Source organism: Otolemur garnettii, unplaced genomic scaffold (assembly GCF_000181295.1).
Source record: "Otolemur garnettii isolate 467f Iridium unplaced genomic scaffold, OtoGar3 scaffold00093, whole genome shotgun sequence".
Taxonomy (NCBI): Eukaryota; Metazoa; Chordata; class Mammalia; order Primates; family Galagidae; genus Otolemur; species Otolemur garnettii.
The window spans coordinates 642,483-665,716 of NW_003852488.1; the positions used below are offsets into that span (position 1 = coordinate 642,483).

The following is a 23,234-nucleotide window of genomic DNA, read 5'->3' on the forward strand; positions in this document are numbered from 1 at the left end:
ACTGGTGCCTGTCGGCCATCTTGACCACTCCCCCCTGGAAATGTTTTCAATTTTCTTCCATTCAGTATGATATTGGCTGTGGGTTTGCTATAGATGGCCTCTATCAGTTTAAGAAATAACCCATCGAAGCCTATTTTCTTAAGTGTTCTGATCAAGAAAGGATGTTGGATATTATCAAAAGCTTTTTCTGCATCAATTGAGAGAATCATATGGTCTTTGTTTTTTATTTTGTTTATGTGATATATTATATTTATAGATTTACATATGCTGAACCAACCTTGTGACCCTGGGATAAAACCACCTTTTTCATGGTATATAATTCTTTTAGTGTGCTGTTGAATTCTTTTTGCTAGGATCTTATTGAATATTTTTGCATCAATATTCATTAATGATAGTGGTCTATAATTTTTTTTCTTTGTTTAGTCTTTTCCTGGTTTGGGGATCAGGATGATATTTGCTTTGTGGAATGTGTTGGGAAGTATTCCTTCTTTTTCTATGCTTTGGAAAGATTATGTAAGGTAGGTACTAGTTCCTCCTTAAAGGTTTGGTAGAATACTGATGTGAAGTCATGTGGTCCTGGACTTTTCATTTTTGGAAGATTTTGTATATTTGATGCTATTTCAGGACTTGATATTCAACATTTCCAATTCCTTCTAGCTGAGTCTGGGAAGGTGGCATGATTCCAGGTATTGGTCTATTTCCTCCAGATTTTCATATTTCTGAGAATAGAGTTTTAAATCATTAAGGATTTTTTAAATTTCTGAGGTGTCTATTGTTATTTCTCCTTTATGATTTCTGATTGATGATATCAGGAATTTTATCTTTCTGTTTCTGGTTAGATTAGCCAAAGGTTCATCAGTTTTGTTAATCTTTTCAAAAAATGAACATTCTGATTTGTTGATCTGAATGTTTCTTTTCCTGTCAATTTCACTTAATTCTGCTCTGATTTTGGTTATTTCTTTTCTTCTGCTGGGTTTTGGGTTAGAATGTTCTTCCTTTTCCAGTTGCTTGAGATAACCCATTCCTCTCTTTTCATTCTATTGAGGAACGCTTGCAACACTATAAATTTCCCTCTTAGGACTGCTTTTGCAGCATCCCACAAGTTTGATAATTCATGTTTTCATTGTCATTTTGTTCCAAAAATTTAGTAATTTCCTTCTTATTCTCATCTGTGACCCAGTTATCATTCAGTATAAGGTTATTTAGTTTCCCTGACTTTGTTTGAGTGTGAAGATTCCTGTTGTTGTTGAGTTCAACTTTTATTCCATGATGGTCCGAGAAAATACAAGGAATAATTTCTGTTCTTTTAAATTTGCTGAGATTAGAGTTGTGAGCTCAGATGTGATCAATTTTGGAGGATAGTTTCACGGGCTGGATGAAATGTTCTGTAGATGTCTTTTAAGTCTATTTGTTGTAGGCTCAAATTGAAGTCCAATACTTCTTTGTTTAGTTTTTTCTTGGAGGATCTATCCAAAACTGTCAAAGGGGTGTCAAAATATCCAACTATTACAGTGCAGGAAGATATCAAATTGTTCACGTCTGTTAGAGTTTCCTTATAAATTGAGCAACATTTTAGTAGGGTGCATAAATGTTAATAATTGAAATCTGTCTGTATTGAATGTTTCCCTTGACAAATACGAAGTGACCATCCTTATCTTTTCTTAACCTATGTTGGTTTAAAGCCTATTGGGGTTGCAAATAAAATTGCAACCCCTGCTTTTTTCTGATTTCCATTTGCCTGAATTATAGATGTCCATCCCTTCACCCTGAGTCTATTTTTATCTTTTAAGGTAAGATGAGGTTCTTGTATACAACAGATATCTGTCCTGAGTTTCTGTATTCAGTCAGCCAACCTGTGCCTCCTTAGAGGACAATTTAAGCCATTCACATTAATTGAGAGTATTGATAAGCATGGTGGTGTTTTGGTTGTCACATTTTTCAAGTATCCAGTGGATATTTTTAATCCTTTCACCGTTATGGATGTTAGGCAGGGGTCCTCCAGCTTTTTAAATAGGAGGCAGTTCACTTTCCCTCAGACCGTTGGAGGGCGGGACCATGGGCCCTGGGACAAGTTAGCTGCTAAGCAGGACAGGATGTGGCAGCAAAAACACCCAGTGGGCCGGATAAATGTCCCAGGTGGGCCACATGTGGCCCACGGGCCGTAGTTTGAGGATGCCTGATGTTCGGTATTGTTTAAGGCTTTTTGGGTGAATTTACTCTGTGGTAGACCATTAAGGAGACAATTATGGAAGATGAGTCTGAGAATATCCTGGAAAGCTGGTTTAGTTATGGCAAATTTCTTCAACATGTGTAAGTCAGTAAAGTATTTGATTTCTCCATCACAAATTAAACTCAGTTTAGCTGGGTACAGGATTCTCGGCTGAAAGTTGTTTTGTTTTAGGAGATTAAAGGTTAGTGACCATCCTCTTCTGGCTTGAAAAGTTTCAGCAGAAAGATCTGCAGTCATTCTAATATTCTCCCCTTGTAGGTTATACTTTTCTTATGTCTGGCTGCTTGCAGAATTTTCTTCTTCATATTAACTTTGGCAAAGTTAATTACAGTGTATCTAGGAGATGCTTTATTTGGATTGAGTCATGCTGGAGTTCTGAAACTGTCTGCTATCTGAATTTCAGTATCTCTTGTTATGCTTGCGAAATTCTTCTCCATTATGTCATGGAGTAAAGCATCAGTGCCTTTTAGGACCATCATCTTCTCCTTCATGAATTCCTATAACATAAATGTTTGCTCTTTTGGAGTGGTCCCACAACTCTCGGAGGGAGTTATCTGTTTTTGCTCTCCACTTCTCTGCCTCTTTGAGTGTTTGGGAGCATACGAAGCTTTGTCTTCATCTTGAGAGATCCTTTTTTCTACCTGCTCCACTCTATTACTGAGGGATTCTACTGTATTACTGAAGCTCCTCAAAAATCTCATTTCTTTGAGGTCTGCAATTTCTTTTCTCATTATGTCTAAATCCTTGGAGATTTTGTCTTTGAATTCATTGATTTCTTGAGACAACTTTTGAACTACTCCTTGAATTTCTAATTCCAACTTTACTTCCATTCTATTAATCTTATTTGCCATCCATATTCTGAATTCTATTTCTGACATTTCAGCCATTTGTTTATGAATGGCATCTTCTGTTGTATCATCTTTGTCATTCCTTGGTGGAGTTGATCTACTCCAATTATTCATGTTGCCAGAATTTTTCCACTGGTTCTGCCCCATGATTATTTTCACAGTTTGGCTTGAGAAGCTGGATTGAAGTCTCCAGGAGTTGTAATTAACCAGCCCTTTACCACAGAGCTGGGACTGGCGATTGTGGCTTTTCCCTTACAGCTTTACAAAGGTGCCTTTCAGTCCTATAGCCTAAGACTCTGCAGTCCTGATTGATATGATGGGGCTAGGTGGCTGTGTCTTGTGTTCAGCTAACTTCTATCCAATCCTAGTGAATCAGCAGCTTTGGGCTGAAATCTCAGCTGGGGAGAGATACAAGCAACTAAGACACCCCCCCACACCCATACACACACAACAACTGGAAGAGGAGAATCAGTCCCTTCCACTACATCACAACCAGGGCTCAACCTTGAAGGTTCCCCAGGTGGCTGGCCCAGGTCAAGAGTTCCAAACCTGTTGTCCCAGACTGCACAATTGCTGTTCAAGTGGGAGAGTTCAAAAGGTCTCCAGCAACCAGACAGCAGGGGTTCACTGGCAGCTCAAGTGTGACTTGCTCCAGTGCTCAGTGGAGTCAGAAAGGCCTGTCCCGCAAAGGAGGTAGTCCAGGGAGATTGACACCTCCTTCCCCACCTTGTACCTCAGCCACGCCCAGTCAGTGGTAAGCTTGTGGGGCTGTGGCCCAGTTCCCTCCAATGAGCAAATGTGCCAGGGATTTGCATCTGCCAGAGTTGAAGGGAAGTCAGTGCCTCCTCGGCCAGGCCATCATACTCTGCCACCAGCAGGCAGGGGGAGCCCAAGCTTGATTCCCTCTGGTACTCATTGGAAACAGGAGTGTTCCTCCTGAGTCTGCTCCAACCTGGGGGTTACCAACACAGAGTGTGTTTTTCTCCCTCAGAGACCGTATCTCTGCCCTAGCCATATTCATCCTCTGGCTCCCATCAGTGGTCCACAGAATTGGGAAGGTGTTTCTCCAAAATTTGACCCCATAGAGAGCTTCCCATTATTGCTGCAACTGCATTGCAGGTTCCTCTGCGCAGGTCCCTGTGTCTCTGCCTGCACTGCTGCCACTGTCCCCTTTGCTGCTACACACTTTTGGGGCACTGGGCTAGTCCCCCTCCCCCTGCGTCTCTCCACTTCTACTCAAGTCACAGTTTCAGCATAGCTGTGCTGTGGCCCATGCAATGCCCAGCCTAGGGCATTACTCTGGAAAAACTGCCAGATACTCTAGGCTCTGCAGGGGGTAGGCTCTCAGACTGCCAGACCAGGAGGGAAGGGTGGACTAGAAGTTCAGAATGGCAGGGAAAATATTTGTTCAACTTTTATGCCGGGCAAGAAAATGCCCAGACTCACCGTTGGATCTCTCTGTAGAAAGAGTCCCGGCCTGCAGCAGCTCTCTTCCATGGGGTGAAACAAGAGGTCTTTTGTTCACTGCTTGCTTGTAAGAGAGCATACAGTGAGCCACTCTCTTGGGGGAGATGACAGACTCTTGTCCTCTTTGGGATGGGTTTTGTACCTGAAATTTGCTCCTTGGAGTTGTAGCTTGCCTCAGCAGGGCTGATGTGCACTTATCAATCTTCTCTCTCAGCTCAGCTCCCGACCTTCAGCTTTACTGGTTTCATTCTGACCATTATCTCTCCCTCTGGATAGGAGCTTCTGTTAAAAGCTGGCTCCAGTTGGCTGTCTCACCTCCTCCCCCTGTGCAGAAACTGTTAAACTTGATCAGGTTCCATTTATTTGTTTCTGATGTTGCTGTGAATGCCATTGGGGTCCTACCTGTAGTGGTAAACTCAGAACATTATAGATATGATACATTGTTTTATATTTTTGTGGACTTTTTTTTTTTTGTTAGTTTTTGTTCTTTTACATTCTTACAACAGAAAGTAAACATTTTTTAAAATTTAATTTACCCCTTTTCCCCCTCTTATATGATTTACTCTTACAATTTTACAAATCTCTGATTCTGAATTTAACCTTTGACTTCTTTTAGGTCTTTAGAAACTGTTCTGGAAAAACTTTAGTAATGGATCAAAGGAAAAATGACAGTATTGTCCCTAGTATCACTCAATTAGAAGATTTTCTTACAGAACACAATTCCAATGTTGTTTGGCTCCTTGTTGGTAAGTAGAATATATCTTCTTCCATTTTATGGTGGTTGTGGGTTTTTTCTTTCTTTTTTTTAAGAGCTAGGGTCTTGCTATATTGCCTAAACCTGTCTCAAATTCCTGAGTTAAAGTGGTCCTTCTACCTCAGCCTCCCCTATAGCTAGGACTACAGGCAAGTATCACCATCACTTTATTGTGTTTCATGTATAGATTAACAACTGCTAGATTTTAAAGAATAGTTGATTGAGGTTGGATCACTTACCCTACCACTTATTTATTTTTAGGAAAGATTTTTGTGTATGTCTCTTGAATGTTTGTTCTGCAAACTGTTTGGGAATGCTCTTTACTTTTTCTTAGGCTGCCTTCTTACCTGATGTAGGGAGGAGGTAGGACTCTAAACTTAAAACATAATGACTTATTATCAAACTAACTGTTCAAAAGAATTTTTTAGGAATAATTTTTATGGGCAAATCAAAGCACTAGCTATTATCAAAGCTGTTACCATCAATCTAAGCTATCCTGAATAATTTATTTTATTTTGATTCTCAGTGACTATTTTATCTGTATCACATAATTTTTTTTTTAAAGGACTTAAGTTAATGCGATGTTACTAAAAAGTTACACACGTTTAGTTGTTTCACATTACTTTTTCATAGTTTATAAGTAGTTCTGCTTTTAGGATACAGAAAAAGTAAAGGAAAAATTATTGTGAAAACTGTTTTCTTGTGTTTTGCTTCATGTATATTTATGAACTAGGTTTTTTGGAGGGAGATTTTATAGATGAGTATAACCTTTTCATCGAAAATTGAATATAATTTACTCTAGCATATTCAGTAATATTCAGAATTAGGTTATTATCAATTATAGCAAAATATCTAGTATCAGGTTACCTATTTAATATGCTTTTGGACTAAAACTCCAACTTTTCTTCTATTACTTTTTAAAGCAGAGATTGCTGATTTAACAAATAATGACTTTTCTCTGATTTAAAAAATCATCAGTTTTCTTTTTTTTCCAAGTGGTGTAGCTTTTTTCAGCATATAGCCTGGGGATGAATTTGTATATGAGTTTTGGCCTAATAAAGGTGGATATGTTTCACAATATTCAGAAATATGGGCTTTCTCCTCCACAAACATCTTTACATTGTTTACTAAAATATTGTTAAGCAGTGAAAAAGGAAACATAAAAAAGGAAAACTGACATCCTTGATACGTTGTTGTAATTGATCTGGCTGGAATTTATGCTTTTCTGGAAAATGAATGAAGAGAAGGAATAAAGTTGGATAAATTGTAATCAACCTCTTGTTTTACAATTTGAAGTACTAAATTGTAAGAGGACAGATTACCATTTAGCAATAAGTTTATCATTTCTGAAATTATTTTCTCTCAACAGCTACCATTTTGTCCTGTGGATGGATTATTTACCTAACCTATTATAATTCTCGGAATGTTGGTCTTATTTTAACACTGGTTCTTAACAGATTATATAAGCATGGCTATATTCATATTGGTAAGTTTGAGTTACACATAATCTTGAGATGTTGTCTTAGTTTGTTTTCTTTTGCTTTAACTGAATACCTGGGACTATGTAATTTATAAAGAAAAGGAATTCATTTCTTAATAATTCTGGAGACTGGAAAGTCCAAGGTTGAGGGACACATCTGGTCAGTGCCTTCTTGCATGGTGGGGACTATGCAGAATCCTGAGTTGGCTTAGGATTGGGGCCTAATGAGGCTTAGCATGCTTGCTTAGATTTCTGTCTCCTTTTATAAAGCCACTAATACCTTACCTTCATGACCTCATTTAATTCTAATTACCTCCAAGATTATATCTCTTAAATACATAGTTAAATTTCCTGCCCTTCTGACACTGTTATCATGAAGATTTAGTTTTGACATGAGTTTTAGAGGGGACAAACATTCAAACTATAGAAGATATATATTATAAATTTGTATTTCACAAACAGGTAGTAGCTTTAGATATATACCTTTGTTTCATGAAGCTTAAAATAATCTAACTGGAATTTCTCTCAGATGACACTCTGTGACTCCACAGTAGTATCCAATTGGTTATGTCCTTTACCCATTCTTATTTCTTATAGAAACTTTTTGTTCTGTTGGGAAAAGAATGATGAAAAATTAGTAAGGCTGTTAGGAAGGGAACAGGAAGAGATAATTATTGAATAAATCGAATGCTAAGATTATTTTAAGCATTAAGGGGCTCTACTGTTTATTAAAACAATTGCTGTTGGTTTGTTTGTTTTGTTTTTTCCTACAACAGGTTCTTTCTCTTTTTCTGTTCTTTCTGGAAAAGTCATGGTTCGTGAAATCTATTACATTACAGAAGACATGTCTGTCAGGTAACAACAACAAAAATAAAAAGGACCTCTCTTAAACACACTTTTGAAATATCATAAAAATGTACTGATTATGACATTTTATTTAATATGACTTCTTCAAATAAAGTGATAAAAGCATTTTTTTCAGTAAATCACCTTGGTGATTTGATTTTTTAAAAATGTTTTTATGAGTAGATTAATTTAGCTAAGGATTAGACTAGTAAAAAGTTTTTTCAACTAGCAGTTTATAGAAATGAATGATTTCATTTCATTACTGGATGGAAAGTTGAACCATTGAATTACCTGACCAGTTCTGTCACAGCATTTGTGGTGGGTCATTTGTTACGTACAGCAAGGTTCTGGGGATGTTGATAGCTCTCATCAATTAGATCCTTATTGGAGATAAGGTTATAGAATAGAATCTGTTAGCAACTCTAATTTTACTCCAGGAAGGGAAAACACATCTGAATATAGTAAGAAATGGTATGTTTCAAGTTTTCCTTTTTCTGTAAGCCTTGAAAGAAAAGCTTACTCTATTTTTTGTGATTTTCTTAATAATTTTGACTTAGAATTTGAGTTTTGAATTAATGGAGAGGTGTTAAGGTTTGGCAACACTTAACCTCACTTCAAACTGTAGGAGATAACTTCTATACTAGTCTAAAATTATTTTCAAATCAAAAGTAAACAAAATTAAGAGACCTATAACTCTGTCTTTCTGGGATATGAAGTAATAGAGCATTTATAGAAATAAGGGCTTTTTTTTTTCTTTTTTAGATCAGATCGCACTCTGTTACCCAGGCCAGAGTGGTGTTGGGATCGTAGTTCACTGTAACCTAAAACTCCTGGGCTCAGGTGATCCTTCTGAGCTTCCTGAGTAGCTAGGACTACAGGCGCCCACTGCCACACTCGGCTAATTAAAAAAATTTTTTTGGTAGAGATGGGAATTTACCCTGTTGCCCAAGCTTGTCTTGAACTGGCCTCCAGTGATCCTTCTGTGTAGGCCTCCCAAAGTGCTGGGATTACATGCATGAGCCACTGTGCCTGGCCAGAATATCTTTTAAAATTTCTCTTTATGCTAACATCTTCTTTCAGGATTTGGCTTGTTTTAATAAATGTTTATGTTTATGTTTATATTATTTGCAAGGGAAAAAAAATTCTCTGTTAGCATTACATTTTCCTGTTAAATGTCATCTAGCAGTACATGTTACCTAATATTTCAAGGCAACATATTATATAAGATAACTATATGTAATTTTCACTTGTCAATTAAAAAATAAATTAAAAATCATCTGATTTAGAGCCATGCAACGTCTCTTTTACTTTTCAACTAAAGATTGTGAAATATACTTTGTAGCTTTTAGTTCTTAAAAAGATATGTTTGTGTATATTAGTGTCCTTTTGATCATTTTATGTATATAATAACTAAGGAATGAGTTAAGTATATTGTTACTTACGTTCTCTTTTTATAATCTACCTGGCTTAGAATTCAAGATGGATTTATCATTTTTCGATGGTGGAAAATGTATAACCCAAAGCAGAAACAACATGGTGAGTTTTCATTTTTTCATGTTTTAAGATGTTCAATCACATAATGAGAATTTTCACTTAATGGCTATTTAAATGTTTTACACTTTATAATAGATATGTTTAAAAGCTCTGGAGTTTATAAAACTGTGGTTTTATCACTGCTTAGTTGAAAATCATTTTTCTTTGTGGGCTCCCATCTATTATTTAGTGTTTTTTCTTTTTGCTATCATTCCCTTGTCCCACATAGTTCTTCCCTTAGCAGAGGCTAAGTTTTATATTATGGTAAAATACTCTGAGGGAGTTTGAAATAGGCCTTTTGCAGTTTCTCTTCTGTGTAGTATGTTTTTAACAGTTTCCAGTTTTAGATTTTTGAATATTAGTTGTTGAAACAGTATTTTTGACCTCTTTTCTAAATAGTTACTATAAGCATTACCAAGGGAAAGAATTGTTCTTTAGATAGTAAATATGTTAGTGCATTGAAAATCTTTTTAGGTTTTGCCTTTACATAAATATGAATAAATTGTAAATTTTAGTTATATTCCTGCACTATTATCCAATGTTAAAATTTTGTGGAGGAATTATTCCTGACTCTTTTTTTATATTTTATTTGGCTGTAAACCTTGAAGTTGGCATTTAAATAAAGACATCTTACTTGCATATACTACAAATAGAGAACTGAGAATTGAGTCCTTTTGAGTTCAGTCCTGGCACTTGATACCTTCACTCAACTTTGAGCAAGCCCAGTATTTCTAACTCTGATTTCATTTGTGAAGTCTATCTAGTTTTTTCTTTATAGAGATTTACTTTAGGGACATATTTTCCCCTATATGTCAAGCTTCTATTAATTTTGAGTTTATTTATTAGATGATTTGCTCTTTTTTTCTTAGTTTTTTTAACACATAAACTGTTGTTAACAAGATTACATTGGAGCTGAAACAAAAATTCTATTGTTTATATAGCTGGTTTATGATTTAAAAGAAAAATATCCCTTTTTGTATATTTATATTGGAGATTTTTGTTTTAAATTATTTTCAGTGTTCAGATGTTCATGAAAAGAGACTAAGCTATAGGGGATGGTGAGATTGTGAAGTAGAGGAGGCCCATTTGAGCTAACACTCCGTACCCCATACTGTTTACCCAGCATTCTAAGGGACAGAGTTTGGAAACAGTTGATTTTCTCAAAACCCCTCATCTGTTTGGAAATAACTAATTCTTTTAAAATTCCTCATTTTGCAAATGATGAACCAAGGGCCAAGATTTTTGTTAGGAAGTTTTAGAATTTCTCTGTTAGGAGAAAAGAGGGGTATTCAAGTACCCAAATTCTATGCCAGAGAGCTTAATTGTGATAATTTTAACCAGGGACACATTCAGATTTGCCAGTTGCTAGTATAGTCCTTTGAGGTGGGGGTGGGGGGAAAGTGGGGGAAACCAGAGCATAGCTTATTTGTTTGTTTGTCCTAGAATTTTTTTTTTTTTTTTTTTTTTTAAACCAGTCAGAGTATGTTGCCCTTGGTAGAGTGCTATGGCATCATAGCTCACAGCAACCTTAAACTCTTTGGGCTTAAGCTATTGATTCTCTTGCCTCAGCCTCCCAAGTAGCTGGGACTACAGTTGACTGCCACAGTGCCTGGCTATTTTTTTGTTGCAGTTGTCATTGTTGCTTTAGCTGGCCCAGGCCAGATTTGAACCTGCCAGCTTCGGTGTATGTGGCCAACGCCATACCCACTGAGGTACAAGAGCCTGTCATAGAATTTTTGTAAATATTCCTTCGGTTATGAAATTAGTTCTTATAGATGGTTGTTGGTAAAGGCCAATCAGAAATTTCTATGTATCAGAAATTTTTATATTGTTTTTAGGATAGCTTTAAGACATTCTTTGGGAAAATAATTAAATGACAGAACCAGATTGCCTATTAACATGTGATGATATATTGTAGTGTTGTTTTTGGATCTGAATAGGTATTTCTGCTTAACCAGAAGAAATTCTTAGACTAAGAAGTGAAAACATGATGGTAAAGCATATCTCTTTCTCATTCTTTATCTCTTAGAAGATAAAGTCTCATGTGTTAAAGAAACAGAAGTCCCTGTACAGTTTTCAAAAGATCGATACTATTTTGTCTGTGTACTAAGTGTTTTAAGTATTATTAGGCCTTGGCAGCACTTGCTACATCTTTCCTTTCTTACTACAAATTGCATGTGTCCCAATTGTAAAATGTAGTAAGTGTCTTTTTCCTAATATCTCTTTGGAAAATAAGGAGTTTCAATTAGCTATTTGCTTAGGAGACTTGAGGAGGTTGACAGCATTCATTTATGTTTTTTATTCTTTTATATCCATAATTTTAAAAAAACATTTTAATTTTAAAGATGTGGTTCTCACTATTTTGCCTAGGCTGGCCTTGATTTTCTGGATTTAGTTGATCTCCTGCCTCCGCCTTTAGAGCAGTTGGCATTGCAGGTGCTCACCACCACACCTGGCTATGGTTTTTATGTGTTGGATATTTTATATTCCATTATGTGAATGCTACCATGGTAGATAGAGGAGTGGAAAGATTTCTAATTTCAAGGTTAGAGTAATTAAGTATTGTTAAGGATTAAATGAAATTATGTGAATAACCTGCCTAGAATAGTACCTGGCACATAGCAAGAGTTCAATAGAGGTGAGTTTCTTTTATTCCAAACATTATATCACATTCTGAAATGGAAGATTCTCTAAGAAGTATAACTTGAAAGGCAATACATAATTTTTATTACTAGTGAGAATTTGACCTGCAAAGAGAAGGAAACTAGTATTTATTGTGTAGCAATACTACAGGTAGGTAGAGGTATGTTCATTTTACAATTGAAAAAACTGAGCCTCAGAGTGGTTAAAATACTTGTCTTAAGTCACGGCATTAGTAAGTAATGGCGTAGGGATCCCTATATCTTTTCTATTGTTCATTTACTTCTGTTGACCAGTTCCTGGAAAATGCATTGCAGCAGTTTTCAACTTATTTATTTTTTTCAAAGAAAGTTTATGTATGTGTGTTTGTACATGTGTGCATGTCTGTATATGGGAGGTACATGTCTTTGGAAGACGTGCATATCTGTGTTTTGGAGGGGTACTTGTTTGTCTGTAAGGGGATGTACACCCTGTTGGGGATATACCACTGTTGAGGTGGGATGGTGCCCCTGTCTGCATGTTTGGTACTTTGCATGTAGGCTCTTTGTGTCTATATATATGCATGGAGGTGCTGCTGTGAGTGTGCTAGTTCGTATGTGCATACATGTGTGTTTGCCTTTGTGACTGTTTCTGTGTCTGTGTACATGAGTGCATGTGTGCTTCCTGTTCTGTGTGTGCATGTATACCTCTGTAGATGTTTGCTTTTCCCTCTTTCTGTCTCTATGGGTGTGCTTTTAGGTATTCTGTCTCTTTGCATTTATTTGTATATACTGGATTGAGGGGTAGAGAGAATATTGCCGTATAGAATACTCCTGGGTGTGGCAGAAGACTGGGAATATTGATAGAAAAGTCTTAGGCAGAGACCCTGAAAGAAATAGAGCCCTGGAAGCTTGGAGATCAACAAGGCTGGGGGATCTGATTTACTGTTTAATTGTATACCTCTCTGGCTGGGATATTATTAATGCAGGTGAAATAAATAGAACAAATAAAGATGGAATATGAACTCAGATAATGCTTCTCTTTTAACATATGAGACCAAAAGTGATTTTAAATGCTCATAGATTTTCTGTTTGCTCAGTAGTTTCCTAAAGTGATTTTTGGAAGGAAAAGAGTGGTCTAGTTATTTTGTTCAATCTTAAAGTTTAAAAAACCTATTTACCATTTTCATTTAATGAATTAACAAATATTTATTGACCATCTGTTATGTACTAGGCACTGTTTTAGGCACCAAAGGTATACTAGTGAATATAATAGGAAAAACTCTTCTCTAATGGAGTTTACATTCTGATGGGAGAAGTGACAATAAATGATAATGCAAAAAAAAAAAAACAAAAACAAAAAGGGCCAGGAAGTAGGATAGGGAATGTTGTGGTGTTGTAGTATTAGGTATTTAGTGTTTATAGTGTTGTCAAAATACATTCAGAGCTTAATACCTTTATGTTTATGCTTTTGTGTCCTTACTAAATTAATATAGACTTAGCACATCTGTTATATTAAAAGAAGAGACTCTATTGTGCACTTTATGATGACTTTGAGAGTAACCCTGTTCTCATTTTTATATAGTCACCATTTGTTGATTCATCACTACTGGTCCAATTAGGGGCAAGTCCAGGTTCTTCATTTTTTCCCATTTTTGCTTCTGCAACTCACCTATCAGCCCATGTAGCATAGTTCTATTGATCAGGCCATTTGTATTTTGGGATTATTAATAAGCTGTTCCATAAGTAAATCTGAAAACAAATTATCTAAATGAGTTTTGAAGTACATTTTGATTGATGACTTTGAAGAATTATAATTAATTTCTACTTGTATAAATCTCTCTGGGAATAGAAAAATATTCTACTTTGCATTTATTATGCTTCCATATGTTGAGATTTCAAGTATTCTAAGATCTATTGTAAATACATTGTTTAACTTAGGAATACAACTAATAGGAAGATACCCTGTTACTCTCTTATACAAATAGACTCTTCTCTGTACAAAGTCTTGTTCTAGGCACCAGGAATACAGTGGTGAATAAAATCAAGTTTTTTCCCTTACAGAGCTTCGTTTAAGTTGAGAGGATTCAGTTAATAAGCAAATAGATACCTAAAAATAAAGGTGGCGTCAGTGGAATGGAGACTGTTTATAGGTAGGGTACTGTTTTACAAAGGGAGGTCAGGAAAGGTTAGAGCAGTGGTTCTCAAACTTCCTAATGCCATGACCCTTTAATACAGTTCCTCATGTTGTGGTGACCCCCAAGCATAAAATTATTTTTGTGAGCAAGCTTGGGTTACCCTGCTGGACGATTAGAGATGACACGAAGAGAAGCCCTCTCTGATGGGGCTGCTGGTTTCGTCTCTGTCTCCATGTAGAGATAGCTCTGTGCCTTGTGGGGACTCAGTGGGCATAACCTGTGGACAGAGGTGAGGAGAGAGCAGGAGGTACCTTTGGCTGTGGATGATGATGAAGCCCACACCCCCAGTCAAGGCCATGGCTTCCAGAATTCCAGCCAAAAGGAGGCTGATGGCAGACCCTCCTAACAGGGAGAGACTGGAGTCTGGCTCGATGGGCTCAGCCTCTGTGGGATCCACGATGGCTTCTGGGGACCAAATAGGGAATCCTGCTGTGGCTCCCCAGCATCCTGAGTCAGAAGCTTATCCCTCACTTTAGCCTTCAAGACCCTGCCACATGGTTAGCCTCCTCTCGTCTCTCCCACTCTCCTGCCATTATAGCCCAGCCCCTCTGAATTCCACTTGGAGCTTCTCCTGGACCCTGGTCAGGGATATGAGGCAGTTCTCTGGGACCGGGCCTGGCCGAGCTTTCTGTTGCACCGCCCCTACATGCCCATCCAGTTCCACCCTGGTTTAGTTGTTCCTTGCTGCCCAAATGCCCCCTCAACCCTCACCCCCCCCAACACACACACACACACACACACACACACACACTGGCCAGCTCCTCTGGATTCTTCCAGTTCCTGCCAAGCCATTTGTCCTCCATGAATAAAATGCTAAAAACTATATTAATGATAAAAAAAGCAGCGATAATAATTTTATGGTTGGGGGTCACCACAACATGAGAAACTGTATTAAAAGGTCACAGCATTAGTAAGGTTGAGAACCACTGGGTTAGAGGATAGTTAGAAACATCAAGGAAGTAAGGAAATGAGCTATTGTGAATATGTGGGGGGCAATATCTTATGGTTGTTTTGTTCCTGTTTTCATCACCGACACCAACAGGCCATTTACTTGCAGGGGAGTAGAAAACAGAGGGTAAAGCGGTAGGAGTGCAGATCCTGTAGGACTTCATAGGTCACTTAAAAGACCAAAAGTGATTTTAAATGCTCATAGATTTTCTGTTTGTTCAGTAGTTTCCTAAAGTGATTTTTGGAAGGAAAAGAGTGGTCTAGTTATTTTGTTCAATCTTAAAGTTTAAAAACCTATTTACCATTTTCATTTAATGAATTAACAAATATTTATTGTTAGACACCAATTTATTTATTGGTGTTATTCTGAGAGAATTGGGAAGCCAATGGAAAATTTGGGGACAAAGAGGAATTTATTTTAGTTAGGTTTTTAAAAAAATTTATAAGTAAGACCCTAAAAGCAAAGGTAACAAAAAGAAAAATAAGCAGATTAAACTTAATTAAACTACAAGACTCCTGTACAGCAAAAGAAATAATCAACAGAATAAATAGAAAACCTACAGAATGGCGCAAGATATTTGCAAACTATGTATCTGACAAAAGGACTAATATCTGAAATCTATAAAAAATCAAACAATGGACAAGGAAAAAGCAAACAATCCAATTAAAAAGGATATGAACATCTTTCAGAAGATGACCAACAAACATGAACAAATGCTCATTACCACTAACCATCAGAGAAAATGCATATTAAAACCACAATGAGATACCATCTTATTTAGCTTGTTATAAAATGAAAGTTAATAATAATTTTCTTCATTTGTTTTTAAAAATTAAACTCTTCTAACTGGTCATATCTAATTTTTAGTTTTTTATTGAATTTGTTTAATAGAGATAAAAATGTATGAAGGTTAAAAAGAAAGGTCTTAGAAAACACATGTATGATTTCATTTGGTAACAAAAGAAAGCATTTGCTCTGGTACTTTTCTTCTGAGACTCTGATTAACATGTGATGCATGTTTTTAGGTTATTTTCTCAGTAGAAACAAGTGCTTCATCCATCACTTATAGATGATGTCATTAATTACTGTTGATATTTATACATAATGTAATAATTATGTTTTTTATTTGAGAAGATTGTTTGAAGTCTATAGCTCATAAATACTTTGAGGTAGTATGTTATTTTAAACAAATATTAGTGTTTATGGAAAGTTCTAGTTTCTATGGTGCAGAAGTACAAATGCTAGTGTGATATTTAAATACATCATACTTAAATTTTTTTTTTTTTGCAGTTTTTGGCCAGGGCTGGGTTTGAACCCACCACCTCCAGCATATGAGGCCGGCGCCCTACTCTTTTGAGCCACAGCCGCCGCCCCATACTTAAATATTTTAATATGTATATTTTATAAATAAAATTGTGATTATAATAAAGTTTTACTTTTATTTTGTACATGGCACTTTACTCTTCTTAGCATTAAAATCTTTAAATTTTGTCAGTATATAACTGGAATCTAGAAATTCAGTTTGTTTTTATTATGCTAAAAACATAACAGTGACTTCAGCTTTTTTCTTTCTTTTGACAGTGTTTTGTATTTTTTTACTATACTTATCTTTATCATAGAATTCTTTTAAAATAAATCATTTGAATTATAAAACTGTGGGGAAAGTTTCAACTAAAGACTTTGACTAAAGTTTTTAAAAAGTTGACTAAAAATTTTGTTTATAATTGGTGTCTTTAGATCCAAAGGCGGAAACCAGGTTATACATCACAGTCAATGACTTTGAATTTCATGTGTATAATCGTTCGGATCTTTATGGACGCCTTCAAGAATTGTTTGGTTTGGAGCCAACAATAATTCCACCCAAGAAAGAGGATGATAAAACACGGGAAAATGGAAGAACAAGAACCCAGTCTAAAATTGAAAGGTTTTATGTCATATTTGAATTTTACTAATCTGTAGCATTTAAACATTGCCTTTCTTAGATTATCATTGAAACTATTCACCTGAATGCAGCCTGATCTTTATTTGTAAATTAATTAAAAATTTTAGTTATAGAAATCATTATATTCTTTATAAAAAGTCTATATAAAAATATTGTTTTTTGTGGTTTTTGTTGAGAGAGAGTTCACTCTGTCACCTTGGGAAGAGTGCTGTGGCGCCATCATAGCTGAGATTAACTTCAAACTTTTGGGGCTCAAGCGATCATCTTGTCTCAGTCTCCTGAGTAGCTGGGACTATAGGCTGTGATGCCTGGATAATTTTTTCTATTTTTAGTAGAGACAGGGGTCTCACTCTTGTACAGGCTGGTCTTAATGCCTAAGCTGGAGCATTCCACCAGCCTTGGCCTCCCAGAGTGGTAGGATTACAGGTATGAGCCATTGCTCCCTACCAGATATTGTATTCTAAATAAAGTATGTAATTCTTTTGATAATTCAAATAATACAGAATATGTGTTCTAAAAAATGTCCTATTCTACCCTCCCAGTTTTTAGTCCTATTTCCCTCTATATTAGTAATTATTATCAATCTTGTTTTTATCCTTTTGAATGCATGTACATAAATATGCACACATATATATACATATTTGAAGTGCATGAACAAATATAACATTTTGTTTTACATGTTTCTAAACATTGTATATGGCCCATATTTGCTTTTTATGTGGCAGTATGTCTTTATAATCTTTATTTGTATATAAATGTCTTCCTCACTTTCAAAAATATTCTATACAGGGTTAGCAAACTTTGACTTGCAGGCTAAATCTAATCCACTGCCTGTTTGGTAAATAAAAGTTTTATTGAGACATAGCCTCACCCATTTATTTATATATTGTCTGTGGCTATTTTTGTACTATTGTGGCAAAGTTGAATAGTTGAGATAGAGACCATATGGCCAACAAAGCCTAAAATATGTACTGTCTGTTCCTTCACAGAAAATGTTTGCTGACTCCTGGTGTAGAATAAATGAGAAAGAGCTTAAGACAATTTGTTGAGATATAGTGCTGGTGGCCCAGGGAGTTGAGAAAGGAATGGAAAGGAAAACGTAAGAGATACCATGAAGAAGATGAGCTTACTGATAGAAATTATCTATAGCAGTTGAGTGGAGAAAAGATAAACAAAATAGATTACAGTAAGGCTAGAGGGAAACCTTTCTGAAAGTAAAGAGTTTTAGAGATTGGAGTGAATTTAGAGTGAATAAAAGATACCCAAATGAAAATATTCTGCTGTCAGTTAAAGATGTGAAGCTCTCAGGAAAAAAGTGATCAAAATTTTAGATATGGAATTGGTATTTATCTTTTTTGTAATGTTTTCATGAAATTTTAGTAATACTGGATCTGCGCATTTTACTCATAGAGTTTAGACATGTTTAGCAGTGTTATAACTATATTTTTAATGGTTAGATAACATTCACCAAGTATTTACCAAAGTTTAAATAATTATTCTAACCTTGATGACTATTTCATACCTAAAAATGATGCATTATGGGAAGATGTAAGTCAAAGATAAAAACCTGCAGTTATAGGGAGTCTAAAGATCTAAAGTACAGCACAAGGACTAATTACATAGTAGTCCCCCCTTATTTGCAGGGAATATGTTCCAAGACCCCAGGGGATGCCTGAAATGAAAGCTATTACTAGACCCCATATATGCTATGTTTTTTCCTATGCAGACATACTATGAAGAAATTAAGTTTATAAATTAGGTGTAGTAAGAGATTAACAATAAGAAATAATAAAATAGAATGATATCCTGACAGTCAATCTCATAACCGAGATGGTTGCTAAAGTGACTAATGGCTTGGTTCCTGTGCCTCAAGTGGCTAAGGCACTAGCCACATACACCTAAGGTGGCTGGTTTGAATCCAGCCTGGGCTGGCCAAAACAACAATGATGGCTGCAACCAAAAAATAGCCGGGTGTTGTGGTGGGCGCCTGTGGTCCCAGCTACTTGGGAGGCTGAGACAAGAGACTCGCTTGAGCCCAGCAATTGGAGGTTGCTGTGAGCTGTGATGCCACGGGCACTCTACCCAGAGGGATAGCTTGAGGCTCTGTCTCAAAAAAAAAAAAAAAAGTGACTAATGAGTGGTGCTGTACCATGCCTGGATATGGTGGACAAGTGGATGATTCATCTCCTAGATGGTATGGAGTAGAGTGGTGTGAGATTTCTTCAGGATACTCAGAATATTGTGCAGTTTGAAACACTTGAATTGTTTATTCTCAGATTTTTTATTTAATATTTTTGGACTGCAGTTGATTGTGGGTAATTGATTTTTTTCTTCAGTAAATTTATTTCAGGTTAATGTGGGGGTTTAAGCAACCGGGTCAAAATCTTTGATTTTGTTTGATTGAGTTCATCTTGTGGTTCTGTCCACACACAAAAGGTGTGCCAACTCCACTGCCAGGTGCCCATACAGTGAGAGCACCCAATCCCCTCCCCCTGATGGTGGGTTAATTGAAACTATGAAAAGTGAGACTGAAGACAAGGGAGGACTATTGTATTGCATTTAATACTGCAAGTTTGCTAAAACAATAGATTTCAGGTATGCTTACCACCAAAACCAAAAAATAATTAACAATGGAAGGTGATAGGTTAATTTGCTTGCCTGTAGTAATCATTTTATTATGTATATCAAAACATTGTGTTGTACTCTTTAAATATATTGGATAAAAAGTGAATTAATTATGAAAAACTTTGAAGAAAACAAGAAGGAAAATTATGTTCTGTTTGCCCTAAAAATAATGATATGGTATGGTATATCTCTGTTCATATACTACATATATGGTTGACAGTGCAACAGTGCGAGAGAGAATGGGCAGATAGAAAGATAAAAGAATGACTTCACAAAAACAAAAAAAGTTTTGAAAAGGTAGTGATAAAGTAATGTCCTTTACTGTAGAATGCAGAGAAAAACAAATAAGGTAATTAGATTTGACTTAGGCGAATCTTGGAGAGTAATTTTTGTAGAGTGGTAGGGGAAGAATGCTTAAATAAAATGACTTAGGAATGAGTCAGTGCTGAGGAAATGGTGGATCATAGATTAAATTCCCTTTCTCACTTCCCTTAGCCTCATGATTTTCAGGAAAATGAAATTGAAATGTTTATTCTAACAGAGGTGTCAAACCTTTTTTTTTTTCTTTGCTACACACTGGAAGAATAAGCGTTGTTTAAGGCTGTTGTCGTTCCATTCCTAGGAATGAAAGGGAAAAAGTAAACTCTTACACTCCATTATTTTCAAGGAAGTAACCCATGAGGCTTGGAGAAGCAAGCAACTGATGAGGCTTGGAGACTTGAAATTCATATTTCACATACCAAGTGGTAGCAAGGAAGTGCTGCCATGAACAAAAACCTCAAGGGTCTTTTATTGAACCAAGAAAAGCCCATAAGTTCAAGACATACAGAACATACAAAGTTAATTACAGATTGAAACAAAGATGTTTTGCAATGTCATTGAATTGAAGCAATGGAAAGAAAAGAGATTATCATAAGATTATAGTAACAAAGAAATAGTTACAATGGGGAGGAAGATTAAATTTTAGCTTCCCTATTCTATGTTGCTAATCTGTATCTTAACCCTTAAGGAATTTCAACCTGTGAGCCTTTTCCAGAATGTGACTCAGATGTATATCTAAGCTGCTGAATATTCCTGACCCCCTGGCTGTGTCCCATGGGTACTGTGTTCAGTACAGGAGGTAAAGAAATCCTGACTGTTGCCAGCAGATACTCAGGAATGTCAGCCTACACTAAACTCTAACCCACATGGGGCCACATATTAAATATACAAGCAACCTTTTTTTCCTCTGCTGCACACTGGAAGAATAAGATTTGTCTAAGGCCACACATTAAATACAAAAACACTAACAAAAAATTATTAGCAAAAAAAAAAAAGTACAGGCATATTAGACACCATAGATAAGCAAAAAACAGTCACATAATCAGCATGGGGCCGCAGGTTGGGCACCCCTGGTTAGTATATCTAGGAAGTAGTTTGTTCTTCATGCGTGTGCTTGTTAATGTGAAGGGTAGACCTGATTATATTGATTGGTGGAGGGTTTGAGGCAAAGGAAGCAAGCAGAGGTTGAAAAGGATGCTGGTAGGGAACTATGTGGAAGTAATGAACTATCAAGGAAAAATTAAATAATGTTGAGAAAGGGTATAATGATCGATCTATATATATTGTAAATCTTAGAAAATGAATAAGCCGTATGTAAATTAAAAATTCATTATTAAATAGAATGATTTGTACTTTTTCTGGGAAATTGAAAATTTAATAATTATTAGCTATATTAAAGAGAACATATAAATGAAAGAAGAATCTGTAGTTAAAATACTAGAATAAGTCAGGCAGTGCCTGTGGCTCAAGGAGTAGGGCGCTGGCCCCATATACTGGAGGTGGCGGGTTCAAACCCGGCCCCAGCCAAAAACTGTAAAAAAACAAAAAACAAAAAAACTAGAATAAGTCATTAAAATTAAAATTGTTTTGATTTTAAAACATTACACAGTTTTACAAAGGACCTCTTGAATAAAATTTGGAATTTAAGAAATATAGGTTTGATGGCTAACATTCAAATTACCATGCCATTCAAAATGTCTTTGTCATTATTTCAGTCTTTTATGTCAATTCCAACCTCCTCCCTCTCACCCAGAAAAAGTAGTTGTTTTTTAAGTAGAGGATGAAGACATTTATTTGTCAAGTAAATATTTAATGGATACTTCTTATGTGCCAGGCACTAAGCTGAGGTACTGGGGGATACTAAGTCAATGACAACTGTTCTGTCCTGAGGTACTTCATAGACTAGTATGGATGGGAGTAGTGGGCATACTGGTAGATGTAATGACAGTGTATTATACTTTTATGGTTTTATTATTAAAGCTTGTCATTCTAAAACCAAAGTTTTGTTATTATAGCTTGTCCATCTAAAAATTGATAGGGTAGAGTGCATTGCAAAAGACGTGAAATTCTCTCTCATAATTCTTCATTTATGGGGAAGGTATGGTACTGAATATTAGTATTCTCTCAAATGATCATTGTTTTATTTACTGGATTAGTCACTGGATAATACCTATAGCTGGTATTAATATGCTATATTATGAGGAAGTAAACTCTGTCCCTAGGTGTTTAAGTTAATTTTTTTATTCATGTCAGTTTTATTCTTTCTTGTCAGAGTTAAAGTAAAAACAGAATCTCAAGACCCCACATCTTCATGGAGATCACTTATTCCAGTCATAAAGGTCAATGTGAGCACGGTAAGTAAATTATTTTACAATTTGGAGGGTTTGGTGGCTTACTAATGAAGAACTTTTAATATTTGTAAATATAATTTTCATGTAAGAAAAGAATTATTTTAACATCCAATACTATGTTAGGGCAGATTTATTAGACCTTAAAGGCTTTTTATTTTTATTTATTTATTTATTTTTTGAGACAGAATCTCACTCTGTTGCCCTCAATAGAGTGCTGTAGTGTCACAGCTCACAGCAACTTCAAACTCTTAGGCTTAAGAGATTCTCTTGCCTCAGCCTCCCACGTAGCTGGGACTATAGGTGCCCGCCACAATGCCCAGCTATTTTTGTTGTTGTTGTCATTGTTATTTAGTAGGCATGGGCTGGGTTCAAACCCACCAGCCCTGGTGCATGTGGCCAATGCCCTAACCACCCAGCAAAGGTGGCACCGAACTCTTAAAGACTTTTTATTCAAAATTTTTAAAATTCCTGAAAGTAGTTTAAATTTCTTTAAATTCTGGTCTAAATTTGCTAGCAGAATAATTTAAGTAACATTTATTTACTTGTTGTTGCTTGAAAATATTTGTTATTGGGTTGGTGAAGGAAAAAAATGCAACTGGAATAACATGATATAATAACTATTTTATCTGTCTTTTTAGGGACGTTTAGCTTTTGGGAATCATTACCAGCCTCAGACACTGTGTATCAACTTTGATGATGCTTTCTTAACTTACACTACTAAACCACCTTCAAGTCATCTTGACCAATTCATGCATATTGTGAAAGGAAAGCTTGAAAACGTTCGAGTCATGCTTGTTCCTAGTCCAAGATATGTTGGTCTTCAAAATGATGAGTAAGAAACTTTTGTGAAAATAATAAATTCTTTATAGTTAATGTGAATTCCAGGTGTTTATCGTCCTTCCAATTTCTTTACTACAAGCTGGGCAATCATTAGGTTTATGTCTCTTATCTAATAAAGCAGGTAACAGTGTATGTAGTCCTGCTTTACAGTATAAATAAATAGTTGTGCTACCCAGTGATAAACTATTTTTCTATATGAGTGTAGCTGTAATTTTTCTATTTTTTTTTTTTT

The 23,234-nt window shown here is 35.9% G+C and overlaps 1 protein-coding gene across 4 annotated transcripts in view; it reads left to right on the forward strand.

Annotated features, from left to right (window-relative positions):
* The window catches only part of KIAA1109 (KIAA1109 ortholog), a 245,993-nt gene that overhangs the window by 25,645 nt on the left and 197,114 nt on the right, over window positions 1–23,234 (forward strand). For all 4 annotated transcript variants that reach the window (XM_023516561.1, XM_023516563.1, XM_023516564.1 and 1 more), the window contains exons 3-9: window positions 5,162–5,291; window positions 6,669–6,785; window positions 7,556–7,634; window positions 9,097–9,161; window positions 16,661–16,847; window positions 22,084–22,165; window positions 22,801–22,994. In XM_023516561.1, coding sequence (XP_023372329.1) covers window positions 5,195–5,291; window positions 6,669–6,785; window positions 7,556–7,634; window positions 9,097–9,161; window positions 16,661–16,847; window positions 22,084–22,165; window positions 22,801–22,994 — 821 coding nt within the window. In that variant the 5' untranslated portion in view covers window positions 5,162–5,194. The remainder of the gene's footprint in view (window positions 1–5,161; window positions 5,292–6,668; window positions 6,786–7,555; window positions 7,635–9,096; window positions 9,162–16,660; window positions 16,848–22,083; window positions 22,166–22,800; window positions 22,995–23,234) is intronic.